Here is a 14,709-nt window from a genome sequence, read left to right on the forward strand (position 1 = left end):
TCGATGGATCGAAAGTAGAAAAACTGATGAGATTGATCACTAAACCCGCCTTTTATAGGTTTGCGTCGAATAGAAATGTTATCATTTTGGGTAGACTGACTACAGGAGAAATCAAAAAAGAGAATATTGAGAATGAAGAGACGCAGACTTGTGTAAGGTAGGGAGTCGTCACGTTCCAGTGACCACAATAGAGAAAAATGTAGTGTTGATCAGATAATGGATACACTTCGGAGTCAGGAAACATAAAATAATGAACATTTCATGACATACCAACTTCTGGACTTTATCTATTTGTTTACAGCTTCTTGAATCTCGGTGATAATGGAATAACTAAATAGCTCGAAGTTTGAAGCGGAAAACGTCTGTTCAATTCAGCAAAGCTTTTTTCATGAAACAACTCCCATTTTCTTTCATAAACAATCGGTGAATGCAGTTTTAATTCAAAATGTCTACCTCCAAAAACAAAAATTAATAATTCGTTCAATTTATAAGACATTTTTGAATAAAAACAAAGTGAAAGATCCATGATAATCAATTGTACAAAGAAACAAGGAAAGAGAAGCATATTGCCTATATATTAAACGGATAACGAATGCAGAATGAGAGAAAGAGAACAGTAGGATGCAGGATCAGCGACAGATTAAAAATGAAATGAAAGAAGTGAAGGCAGGATAAGGCAACACTCGAGATAGAGATCTGACCAAAACAGAAGTGAACTAAGCGGATGATTGACTAGAAAATACGTTGAGTTGATATGAACAGAAATGCACTAAACTAGATGAGAACGTTCTCAGATGACACTCGTCTCATCAAGTTCTGGCTGCTGTGGAAGATATCTACGGGCTGGAACTTGTGGAGGAGCCATGGAGATTCTCCGTAAAGAGTAGGTGTCATCTCCAGACATGGAATATTCTCGGTTTGATGTAGATCCCATTGCAGAGAACTGAAATGAGAAAGCATTGAAAATTGAAAACTGATAATTATCTTATACCTCTGGCATTTGTGAATAATCATTATTCTCTTGTGGTAATCCATAATCAGGAGATAAACCGGATGTCACAAGCATATCGAATACATCTCGGAAGCCATTGGATCGGGCGTAGAAAAGACATGACCGGCCATTATTATCTAGGATACGAGTATCAGCGTTGTGCCAAATCAACAATTGAGCCAATTCAACACTTCCAATACTTGCAGCCAAATGAAGAACTGTTCGACCATCTTTTGTTGTCGTATTTACCTCCTCAACTTTCATGCCATTAGCCAGAAGAACATTTAATGACATTACATCGCGAGCCAATACGGCAGAAATGAGTTGTGAAGTTACTGGCTCTCCAGTTGGAATCGGTTTGAGGAATGCTTTTTGAACGTATTTCCTATCTATAAACCGTTCTTTTTCTTCGCGAGAACTGTCAAGTGTTGGTTTTCGTTCATTCATCAGACTGTATTCCCACATCTCATTTGCTTTATCATTTCCTATTGCTTGCATCACAGCTAAATGTTCAACAGGCCACTGATCTAGTTCGAGACCTCTCACTTTCGATATGTGTGATCCTAAATTCCGATGAATCCCTGAACATTCAATGCAAATCACAATTCCAAGGTTAATAGATGCCCATTCGGCAGCAGGATTCCCACAATCGGCACATTTTCCATTGCCAGGTATCGATCGTAATGCAGCAATATCTGGGCGATCAGCAACTGCTCGATTGTTAGTTTTCGCATTTGCTACTTCTTTTCCCAACGACTTTTCGATTTCTCCACCGATTGCTTGAATCCATTCATCTCGCTCTTCTAATGATCCAGCACAGAACTCCCATCGCATCAAACAATTATTTATCACTTCGAAGCATTCATCTTCTTCATCGTTGGGTTTCGCATTGGATCCTATCTTCCTCGACTCTCTTTTCTTTTTTCCAGCAACAGTTTGAGGCATAGCAGGCGGTGAGAACTGCTGTCTCTGATTCTCTTTAATAGCGTCATCTGATCCACCTCCTGATGTTCCATCACCTGAATTTGCCCCAACTCCGACGTCACTCCTTCTCGGCTCATAACTTTTCAATGTTGGAGTTCCACTACCATCTGTTGAAGAACTGGCATTTGTTACTCGATGTGAATGAAGTGGATGAAGTCTTCCTGTTATCCTAATAGTTGCCAATTTCAGATCCATCTCTTTTCCTTGGGCTGTTTTATCCATATATTCTTTCAGATTAGTGTGATAAGTTAGACGACCATCGCTGTACAGACAGACGTATTTCTTCTTCCATTCACTGAAAATAATGAACTGATTAAACCGAAACTGTCAATTTCATATTTTGGGCAGCTATTTGAATGAAAACAACATACCGATTCAAAGCCGACTTTGAACTCTTCTTGTACAGATTTCCCTGTTTGATTGGAATTGCTCGACCAATTCCAAGATTCAACGACTCGATCATCTTCGACTTTTCTTCTTGATGATCTTTCTGCCTCTGAAATATTTAAAAATTTTCTATGTTCCTACAAGTTGCAAACTAACAAATATATTTGAAATCCGCCTATTCTTTCTTTGTGTATTTGGTGTTGAAGAGGGTGTCGGTAAATGAGATGTTGAAGCTGATACTTGATTTGTACTGTTTTGGTGATTGAGGGGAGTTCCAGCAGAAGACATCGAGTCAATCAAATACGAATTAACGGCGGGAGTGTCAGAATCTAACAGAGCAGCGGAAGATCTTGAATAGCATCCGTTAGCAATTGAATGGACCGATTTCTGACTGGCAGACGGGGATACACCAGCAGCCATTCTATTTCCATATGGAGCACCAAGCATTGCAGACATTGAACGTTCACTAGCAGTTCTGGATGATGAAGGTTGTTCACGATGGTGCACTGTATTCCGACGGGAAGAGTTAGTGGGGAATGATGGTCGCATGTTGGACGGCATTACAAATGAATTTGAACTGATGTATCGTGGATCCTGGTAGTCTTTTCTTCCACTTTCCGTGTGCGTTGGTGTTGGCGTTCTGGCTTGTGAAGTGGCGTTGCCCACTTGTGTTCGTATTCGACTTTGGATGATTTTGCAGCAGGCTGAAAGAGAAATTGCGAATGAATGAAGGAAGTTGGGAGTGTTTAGAGATAAAATCAATTATACTCAGGCGAAATTTTAAAAACTTCAGGGTCAGTCAGCAATGTGAGTGAAAACGATAGGTGTTCGTTCGATGATCATTCATTCTCTCAAACCCATAACTTGTACAAATCTCTTTTTTCAGACTAAACTACTTAGAAATGCGAGAGTGAGTTGGGAGTCCAGAAAAGGGCAAAAGTATGGCTGCCTCCCACGGGGATTCTGTCGCCTGCCTTCTCTACTTGACAGAAAGAGAAAATTCGGTTGAAACAAATGAGAAGAGAAGAGAGGAGAAAGAGAAAGCCAGAAAGATGATGAAAATAGGAGGGAAGAAGCGGTTAGTTATGAAGAGGTGAACGGCAACGCGGCGTGATATTCATACGAACAACTTTGACACGCTTCTCTGAATTCTTTAAAGTAAGTGTCGAGGCTAGTAGAATAGATTCGACAGTGAAAACGTTGAAAGCAACCGTCTGTTCAATTCGATTTCATGTTTACCCTCTTTCACGGACATAAGCGTGCGCCATGGTCAGATATGCGGGTCAGACTCGGATGGCGCAGGCAGCTGCGAGTTTTGACGATTTCATGACACTTGCCACTCTCAATGAAGCTATAACCACTTTGTGTGACAATACAAGACATCCGTGTTTCTTTTTCTCTTTCTCCGGATTCTCCAAGAAATCGAACAAAACCGGAACACTTGACTAGATAATCATTTCAAAACAAACGATCATTTCAACGAAGTGCCTTCGATTAGTCTAGTGAATTTCAATAATAAGGAGTGATGAATGGCGCAAAAAATGATCTTTGAAGAAGATACTGTACTCAAAACTAGCACACCGGATAATGTCTGAAAGTCAAAGGGAACATCTGAAAATATTGGCACCGAGACTCCGAGCTTTTCCGACCGAAATCGCAAAAGACACTGTTTGCTTTCGTCAATTTCGTCAACGGACCGAGCGCAATGCGTGTTTGCATCTCGTGTTCTACTCGAAAACTCAACAAAACTCCCTCCATAGACACACAGAAAACACTTTATAATAATTTTTGCTTCAAAGTCAAGATTCATCGACGGGTCGTTTTTATCGGTGTTCCCGACGTCAAAAGCAACAACTTTAGAGGAGAAGCCAGGATCATCAAAGCTTGTCCTTGCTCAGTACAGTAATATTGGGTCTAGAAGATACTTTGCTTAGAAGCAACAAACTATAGTGTTTTTATTCGTTGGTTTGAACTAATTGTTTGAAACTATGAGTTTCTTAATGGAATATTGACTATTCTCAGCAAACTTTTTTTAAAACAATACAGTACACTTGCTGCTTGTCGTTTTCATAGGTCTACAGTAAACAACTTCATCTTATGCCAATTTGACTTTTGCCTCTTCTTCTCAGCGTGTCCTCACCTGCTATTGTAATCTAATCTTACGTCATAATATAGCCCCTGTGGTCATAAACCATTATTACGTGGCACGTGTCGTAAATCGAATGGCGCAACCTTCGCACAACACTCAAGTGCCACCGTAATGAATAGGTGACAGCAAAGAAAAGAGACTGTGACGTGATGATGTACACTGATGATGTACCGAGCATTTTTTTTCTTTCCTTCCTGACTCATAATGTTCTGTTTTATGGAACACAAATGAGTGGGAGGAAACGAGAAAGTTGTATAAGCATTAGTGTTAGAAAGATAAGCATATTTGATTACGACAGAGGGGGAGAAAAAACATAAACTCGAGCAACAAATCGAAAATTGTGTTATCAAATGTCTCAACGAAAAAAAAACTCACCTTCTTTGAATACTCGTTCAACATTTGTTCCATATGTACTTGACGTCTCAAAATATGAACACCTCTTCATCTGTGCAGCCAACTGTCGACCTTCGTCTTCTGTGATGACTCGTGCTCGTTTCTCGGAGATATGATCCTGAAACTAGGTAATTGTCAAGATACTCGTTTTCAGTGAAGGCGGAGACACAGTGACAACTGGAACCTCCCTTCACTAATCTTTGACGTGTCTACTCCAAATCGGATGTTCAAATTACGACAGACTGTTCGGATTACCACCTTGCCATATGTCTTTCTGCAAGATTCTTATCCCACCCAATATGTGTATTTCCGTCAGAACACCTTATGGCCAAAAAATCTCGGGCCGGTTAACAGAGAAAACAAACGTTTTTGTTCAAGAGAATCGTGTTCAGACGGTGTTAAATTTTAACAATATACTAATGTTCATATAGGAAACTCGAGTCCGATTCCGCCTATTTTTTTTTAATGTTTCTCTTAATTCAACCCCGAAACGCCATATTTTACATAGAAAAAACAAACCTTTGTTCCAACCAAAATCAACGGTAAATCGCTAATATTGCGGTATTTACTCATCTCGTGTGCTAATGCTTGAATACTGTCGTAACTTTGGATGGAGCAAACGTTGAAAACGAATACAACAGCATCAACCCATTGACAGAATTGAACGTCCAAATGTTGTTGTCCCTCGTCTCGAATCAGTAATAAATGACTTTGCCCTTCGATTACAACTTCTTTTTTGAATCGACCACCTAAAAGAGGTTATCGTGATTGGCGAATCAATGATATCAATGTTTATTTTGACCTACCTTCAGGACTCTCATCTGGAGTGTATGTTCCTGTTAGATAACGGTGTACAAGAGATGTTTTGCCGGACTGTGATGTTCCAACAATACCCTGAAATAGAACAAAATTGCTCGATGAACACAATTTATTTGAAAAATTGTGTGTTCCTGAAAACTGACTGCGGAAACTCATTTTTGAAAGATAACTAACGATTTGACACTTTCGATATTTAGAATACAATGCAGAAGAATCAAAAGTCTTGTACCAGTGGAGAAAGTCATAGAAGAAGTGAATAGGGACAGTCATATTGTGGCAACTGACAAAAATGTGGCGGAGCAATGACGTCTCCTCCGCTCGACTCCGCCTTAGCCACACCTGCCGTCCCGCATGTTGTAAAGTTGTCTTCGTGGAGAACGGGACGGTGTTGCGACTGTGAATGCGCAATGATTAATATAAGCAGAAGGAAAAAGGCAGTAGAGACAATCGTAGAATAACAAAATAGAGAAATTATATCTGAGTGATATAGTGAGAGTTGGAGAGTAGGGTACATAGCTCTATTGAATAAATTTTTGAGTGTAGAATGAACTTCTAATCCAAAATTCTCTTACTTCTAAACTAATTTTCGTTGAAGGACATCTTATTCCGAGAATGTCACCAACGAAACAATAAATCAAAAGACTCCTTAGATTCACAGGAGATTGGGATAAAAGGGATCTTCTGTTTGAGAATACTCTTTCAGAACCGCTAAATTTGTTTGCCCACTTCTTTGAGAGATGGTCCAGAAGGATACGTTTCCCAGCTAAGAGAACAATGATCATTTTCTTAATTGGCAGCGCTCGGATACTCGGTAATAGGGTTTTGTGTATTCTCTTTAGAAGCAGGTGTTCGTTTTCGTTTGTCAATTTCCTATGTTTTAAAAAGAAACAGAAGAAGGTACAACTGTTCATAAGAACAATTGTTCTAATAGCAACACAAAATTTATTTTTGCAAGAGTAGTTCGATTCTATTACAAAGAAATCTAGTACTGTAATATGCGAATGAGAAGTAGAATTGCATCAAAGGGTGCCGAAAGAAATGGTGAGAAGAGAGGAAATCCGGCGTTTCTTCATTGTATCTAGTGAACGGAAATAAGAAATAATACGCAATAGTTCTTTGAGAATTACCGCCTCAATTAGCATTGTTTTATAATATGAAAATTATATACACTATTTAAAATAGCAATCGTATTCAGTGTTTCTAGAAAATGTCACACATGCAATTTCGAATCCAATAACCCACGGGTCTGTAAGAAACCGTCAGAAAATGAATGCCTTCTATTTCAAAAAAGCTATGTAATACACTTGGTATGGCTCTCCAATTTGAATAAGGATTTGTCTACACGCAGGTGCCTATAATATCTAGTTGTATGAGAGTGACCGACAATCCTCTTCAAAAAATCTGAGAACAAAGAAGGACACAGCTGGCGATCCACGTAATAGAGATTAGTCGTTTTTTAGTTGTCATCACATTATTTGATTGCGACCATCGACTTGAACAGTTTTTTTGTTTAATTTCTCAATACAGAAAAAAACATTTTGCATAAAAATGAATCTTTTTGATCTTATCAATATTTCTTATCGAAATATGCAATTTGTCAATACGACAGGACTGCTCAAAGAGTCCGAAACGACCTTGGAACACTGTTTTTTCGCACCTCATGATTTTTATCTATTAGTAATCGAACGCAGTTATATCGCAAACGATTTTCCCAAATTTGCGATTCTGAACTCCCGACTTTTTCGGGCGGCAGGCTTGAAAAAATTTCAAAACAACGGGAGGGGTGTGCCTTCTGGGTGGAAAAGAACGAGTGAGGTCTGCTGTTTGTTGAGATTAATGCCCCGTGTGTTGTACACGTAATACAGTCCATCTGGTGACGGAGGCGTGATCGTTTTTTTTTAAATTCTCACCGGCACTTTTAGAGAAACTCGGAAATTAAAAACTCAGACTATTACCAACTTTAGAGACGATTATTGGGGTTCCCGAAACAACGAAAGAAAATAATAATGAAAACTAACCAATTTCATTTCGCTGATCGATCTGCTCAGTGTCCATTCGTGTGAATTCACAAATGCATCTGAAAAAAGTGTTGTTAACAAGACATTAAGTTTTTGAAAATTTTGAATTTCTGAATGATCACTCAAAGATTTTAAAATAGTTTTGAAACCAACCGTGATGATAAGTAGGACTTCTAAACAACTTATGAGTTGTTCCATTTTCTACAATTTTACGACCCAGAAAAACTGCGGGTAACGATGGGTTAATTGAATTATTTCCCCTATCGCCAATTTTTCTTGCATGAGCAATTGATGAAGCGGGATAAATAACGTAAGAAGGTGTGGGTACAATATCATCATAATCTGTAGCTGTATGCGATGAAGAAGATGTCATAGCATCATCTGAATATCCGATAGAAGTACTTGTCATAACTCTTCTGGGAGGCATCGGGAGAGGTGGAGGGGGAATATATCGATGACGTGATAAGGATCCAGATTCCCTTCGGCGACTTCTTTCGGGCTTTTCCGATCGAAATGAAACGGATGAAAGACTTCGAGTTGTCACACTGACATTTGAATTCTCTTTATCTTTTCTGGATGAATGTCTACTTTTGGGAAACAGAAGATCTCTCCATCGCTTCTTTTTTCGTTTATCATCTCCTCCCTCTAATGGATCATTTGCATTTATGTCAAAATGTTCTTCAAACTCAGTTGGATCATTTATTGTTGCATTCAGATTTCCTCTATATTCATTCTTTCCATAATACATTCTTCCTTTCGATGGTACTGCTGAATATGACGCTTGCCGGGTGCTCCCCACGTGGGAGTGGTTTGTCACCGTTACCGGATGATGTGAGGGACAGGGCATCACATCAATGAAATCGTAGTAGTCATAATTTCGAATTAAAGGCATTTTCAGAGAGCAATGATCAGAAGTTTATCATCAGGAAGACAATATAAATCTGGAAGAAAACTTTGAAAACTTCGAAGAAATGGAATAAGTAGAATATTGAGGAAAAGGAAGAGAAAGATTGGTTTCAAAAGTTCCTGTCATCTAATGCTGAGATCGAAAAGTTCTCTAAAGCAAACAATTATTTGATCATATTGATTGAACAAAAAAGTGAGAAAAAAATAGCTATCGGAAATGTCATGATGGCGGCTGAAGAACGTTTGTATGTATATTCGATTGACGAAGTAGGTGCCGAAATTTGCTGACGCAAAGGCAACCGAACGGTCAATTTGCAATGCAACTGACCTTACAAAGAAAAAGCGGGCGACGCCCGACGGAGAAGGAAGAACAAGAAGAAGAAGAAGAAAAAAATCGGTTTGTAGTAAGAACGAATTCATCTTTTCAACTGTGTCCGTTCGCTCTTTCTCTGCTACTTTCTTGCAATGAACAAAACCAAACAACGGAAAGAAAGTCGGTCTGAGTCTGAAGAAAGATAGAGGGCAATTGAGTGAAATGCGCGAGGAGCGATTCAGCCTCATTAAAGAGAGTTAATGGATTCTTTTGATACACTTGGATCAACGGCGAAAACTAAGGAAAATACACTGATCTGAACGGAATCTTGAAGAAAAGAGTTGGGTCAAGTTTAATCGTAACTAGAAACACTATTTGTCGCCAGAATTGACACCTCATTAGTTATAACCTGACTTGTCAAAAATCGGGCCGGCCCGGGCCGGGCCGGGCCGAAATTTCTCTTGGCCCGGATTCAAAAATGGGTACCCATTTTTTACCAATTTTTTTTTGAAAATTTTCGAAAAAATAGAGTAAAAATGCCTAAATTATTGAACACATTCACATTTTTATTCAATTTTGAATTTTTATTCGGAAACTATAATTTGTTCAAAAAAAATTCCAAAAAATGTTTTTAAAAAATTAAAAAACTCAAAATGTTTTCAAAAAATGTTTCGAAACGGGCCGAGCGGGCCGGGCCGGGCCCAGATTTTTCCTAATTTTGGCCCGGCCCGGCCCGTGACAAGTCTGGTTATAACATATGTAGCATATGGTGGTAGTTGGGAAAAGTGGAACAAGCGGCTTTTTGGAAATCAAAACTCTTAGTTGGACTGTTTGAGAGAAACTAAGCAAAGATGAAGCAACTCACAGAGCAAAAAAAGTAGGAGACATATTTGATATGATGGAAAAATGAAGAGAAGGAACAAGGCATCGTTAAAGACAGCGGCCGACTGATTTATGACAAATCGTTTGGGACGCAACCCATCAGATTGGCAGATCATGGTTAGGTTTCTGCTAACACTTTGAGTCGATACAAAATACATCCATCATTCCGGCACAAGACTTCGAAGCCAACATTGAAAGGAGGTTAGATGGCTTTGATATATCGAGAAAAAATTAAAGAAGACGCGAACAATGATTTAAAAAAAAAAAGAAAGAAATTTGACCTTGTTGATCGGGAAAGAATAACAAGTGGGTTGAAAGAAGGTATGGTGCGGTGAGTGAAAAACCGAATGCAAAATTAACTGAATAAAAAGCAGACGATGAGGCAAAGAAAACCAAAGTATACGCGGACATGCATCGAGGACACCAGTCATGGAATGGAGAATATTAAAAGTCTTTTCACAATCGAAAAACTAGAGCGAAAAGGCAAAAGACGAACTTCGGAATAGGAAGAAACATTTGTCGACAAAAACGGCTTTGAAACCTGACAAACTAAAAATAAACAACAAATCTGACAATCGGACTAAATAGTTTCATGTGAGAAATGGCAAAGATATAGTGTGTGATGATGATTATAACTTCAGTGGAAACTGAGAATCATGTTGAGTTCGCAAATGTTATTATGATAAAAGTTACAAATTAATTATATTTATTTTCTCTTAAATTTCTGAAAAAAATTCGACTAAGTTGAACTGAGATGTGGTGATGAAATAAAAGAGCAGACCCGTATAAAAAAGGAGTGAAAAAGCGGAATACGGAATTCCCAGAAGAGAACCAAAACAAGTCAACTTTATGGTGTGAACGAGGGCAAGAAGTGTGCAGTCGTTTGGTTTAAAATGAAGTGAAAATGTGAGTGAAAACTTCCACAAAATGAATTGAAAATAGCTGCTAGAGGATGTGCAACGGAAATTGAGAAAATGGAAGAAACAAGAACGGTGGAAGAGACAAACGGAGAAAAAAAATATAATCCGATTACTGTGTATTTACTGGTATTGGGAAGAGTAGAGAGAACGATAACAAACAAATGACTGACTTGCACACGAATGATAATTTACAAGAGACGAATATGAAAAATGTAACAATTCAGACGAAACAACGAGGCAAAACAATTGAAATGAGACTGTACCAGGCTTCTCGGACTTCTTTCTTTTAATGTTTGCGTTATTCATTATTTCCCGGCCCACTAGTTTACACATCTTTCAAGCTGTTTGACATGTGAAAACTGGCAGAGAATAGAGGATAAGAATGTCCGGAGAAAAGAGCAAAAAGTGACAAGTTGGGTGACATATTTCTGCGGTTTTCATATAGACCGACTGAAGTTTATAGAATAATTCGCCAGCAGACTCTTTAGTTCTTCTCCTATGGATAGTCATTAACCTTATGGTACACTTTTTGAAAAAAAATTGTGAACAAGTTCGGTGGAAATCCGTTCGACAAGATTTGATGATCATGAAAGTCAATTTACCCAACTAAGACTGCGTTTAACATCGTGACTTTCGATGGACAGACAATAAATCGGGAGGAAGAAATAACAATATGAGAAAATATGAAGAAACAAGACGAGGACACTAGCAATAAGAGAGAACACTTCGTGAAAAAAAAACCCGAAAGAGGAGTAGGAAACGATACGAAGAAATACAGCAAATAAGGGAAAGAGCTGAGAGGGAAAATATGGCAAAGACGGCTTATTCGGACACACAAATACAGTAAGACTAGCATTACTGTTCGGTGGAAAAAAGCGGTGTTATTTTCTAGACTAGAAAAAAGGCAGACACACTATTTGTTTTTATCGGGTAGAAATAAAATACTGTTCGTAATTCATTGATGGGAAATCAGACACCTGGAATCGGAATCTGAATCAATCGACTGAGAATGAAGAGGCGAGGAAAAAAAAGTTGTGAGGATGCAGCAGAAACCTCTTACGACCTTTCTCTCGGCGGATCAAATATCGGCAATCCGTGTCAACGTTTCAACGGTCAAACTACTAATTATTTTTCTTTCTCTAGCAAAACAATTTTTACAGCAAATTCGAATGCGTGCTCAATGATGAACAAATGGAAATTCGAATGGAATGAAGAACAAAAAAGGCAAGACCATATGGCTTCTTTTTCTTCTTCTTCATTTTTCTCTTTATTCACCCTCAAGTGTGTTAATCCACACTTCGCCCCAATGGACATCTTATTGTTCCACTTGAGACTTCCGCTGCTGATGTTGGCTGCTATGACCTATCAATACTATTCTCGACTTCTTCTTCAACAAACACAAGCGGAAGATTTCAAATGAAGGTTATCATGAGAACAAAAGATGTCCGACAGCTATGAGGAGAACTTGATACGTTTGAAAAGCTGAGAAATGATATCGTAGTTAAAAACAGTGATAGAGTAAATATGAGTTAATTATGGTGAGGATCATTCGAGAAAAAATAAAATTGCTCAAGGTAGAAGAGTGATATAATAATCTTATGATGTTAAAACTTTAGATTCACATAAGTTTAGATTTGGACGGTGGAGGTTGTTTAGAATATAAAATAAAATAAAAATCTTCAAATTTGTTAAATCATGCCTTTCATCGCTCGGGTGAGGTCAGTGGTTTCATTATACATCGAATGAATAATATTTAAATAGTATATCAATTTTTCTGTTCTAATGATCCCGATGCTGTCGTTGCGGTGTTACATGAATGAGAAAAACAGCTGTTCTAGAGAAGAGATTGCAATGAATTGCGTAACGAGCCACCGAATCGGGGCGGCATTCTCATTTGAAATCGCTATCGCTATATCGTCCGTGGTGCACGAGCAGATTATTCGACTGGGTGACCATATGCAGCGGCGCACTCAACGGATTACCAGGACGGTCAAACAAAAGAAGATAGTGAGTTGCAACTTGGTGGGAATAGGTTTAAAAACAATGCATTGGAAAATGGAAGAGAAGTATGAAATATAAAAGAAACTAATATGATAGGAGATGGTCTAATATGATGGGAGCCGACTCCTGGAATTTGGGAATATGATTTAAAATGTGTAGCATAATATAGACATTCCTATGATGGTACTCAAACCCTGAAGAATTTCCAATCCGCGAATTTTCAGCCCGAAAATGACCGAAATTCCAACACTGCTGACCGAACGAAAAATAGCGAAACGGACGAGACAGAACTTTCCGGAGCCTTAAAACACAAAACCAAAAGTTCAGCAAGGAATGATCATTTTCGGGCTGAAAATTCGCCGACTGGCAATTTTTTTCTAAATTTTTTTAGTATATATTATCATAGGAATGTCCTTTTTTTTTTACAAATTTTCAAACGTATTTCCAAATACCCGAAATCTTCTTTTATTGTTTTCTTATTTAAAAAAAAACATATGATGGGCTCCATGTATGATTGTCTATTCGGACACTGCGAAAAACAAGAAAAAACAGAGACAGATGAACGAAGAGATGAGAGAATGAGAAGAACCCCACTGGAATGCGTGCAGCAGCAATGTATATGTTAGATGGGTTCCCGGCTAAAATGCCATTCAATTTTTTATTCAAATAAAAAAAAGAGGGAGAAAACGAGGAGAGAGCGAGCGGGGTAGGCGTAACAGTGGAAAATGAATGGAGAGCATGCATGGCTTTTTTCATTGAAAAGCACGAGCGAACGCTATCCTATGGAAAAAATTTAGGAAAAATGAGACGAAGAAACACCATGGAGTATCACATCCAAAGTTATATTTCGGTTTGTAAATCCACGAAAAAAGTAAAGAAACAATCGAGAACGCGGTAGTTCAATTTATCGACTGCTGAAGCATGTATGATTTATTCCGGATCTGCTCAGCTCAGAGCGTTTTCAGCAAATCTTGATTAGTTAAGAACAAACTGAGCTATCGACAACAGTTTTCCACATTTGCCAAAAATTAGAATTCGTGTAGAAATACGACAAGGATTCACTGTTTATGAAAGTGAACAGAGAAGACGATCGAAGAAGTGCTTGACAGTTTTTGGAAATTTCTGAGAACCGCGAGTACAATTAGCGAGCGAAGAGGTAGTCGCATGAGTAACTACGCGCTTATTATAGAAATATGATGTCGGAGGGAAGGTTGTAATTGGCTTCCATTTTCCCAGTACTGGTGGAGATTCAGAAAAAATTCTTCAAGATTTTGTAGAGGATAGTAATACAGAATTCGAATAAAATCAATGTACTTATATTTAGGGACCGCAATGAACGTGGGCGGAGTTATTCATTTTCTTCTCTTGGGCCGACATGGGGAGATTATCGAAATGTTTGACGGTCTGCCCTGAGAGCCCAGAACGCTAAAGCACAATAAAAACTTTTTACCCCTATGTAATCGAGTACGTAGAATTCAATGAACACACTTTCCTTTCACCCAAATGTTTAGTTTTCTCAGAAAACTGAAAAAACGTTTTGCTTTTTTCAGAAAAATGTCACGTTTAGATCGTTCTAGGTCGAACACGCATCACTTTTTTACAGTTTCTAATAGTTCTGGACATACTCGAGGCATCACATCAAAAAACTTTATGTGATAACATATCTATTTTCTGACATATTCTTTTTGGTCATCTCTTCAGGTACATCGTGCCAAAATTTGGAAGCTTATTGATTCGTAAAATGTGATTTTTTCGATGTCGGAGGACAACAGACTCAGAAAGAAAATCAGTTTTCCCGACAGTTTAGGTTAAAGGAGGTCAAACACGCATCATTTCTTGACGGATTCAGATTCTACGCAAAATTTCGATCTAGATGCACTTGGAAACAAAAAATTTCGTGCTGTCGAATTTTAGATATTTGATGTTTTATCTCGAAATATGCTGAA

The 14,709-nt window shown here is 38.3% G+C and overlaps 1 protein-coding gene across 1 annotated transcript; it reads right to left on the reverse strand.

The window, feature by feature from the left end:
• Positions 1-790: 790 nt before the first annotated feature.
• Positions 791-8,633, reverse strand: GCK72_010426 (uncharacterized protein; the record flags this gene model as incomplete). Its single annotated transcript, XM_003110715.2, has 9 exons — positions 791-943; positions 992-2,270; positions 2,347-2,471; positions 2,519-3,066; positions 4,887-5,022; positions 5,424-5,653; positions 5,711-5,798; positions 7,742-7,800; positions 7,895-8,633. The coding sequence occupies 9 exons, from the start codon at positions 8,631-8,633 to the stop codon at positions 791-793; spliced, it is 3,357 nt and encodes a 1,118-aa protein (XP_003110763.2).
• Between the last annotated feature and the right edge of the window lie 6,076 nt (positions 8,634-14,709).

The sequence above is a fragment of the Caenorhabditis remanei genome, chromosome III (assembly GCF_010183535.1).
Source record: "Caenorhabditis remanei strain PX506 chromosome III, whole genome shotgun sequence".
Taxonomy (NCBI): domain Eukaryota; kingdom Metazoa; phylum Nematoda; class Chromadorea; order Rhabditida; family Rhabditidae; genus Caenorhabditis; species Caenorhabditis remanei.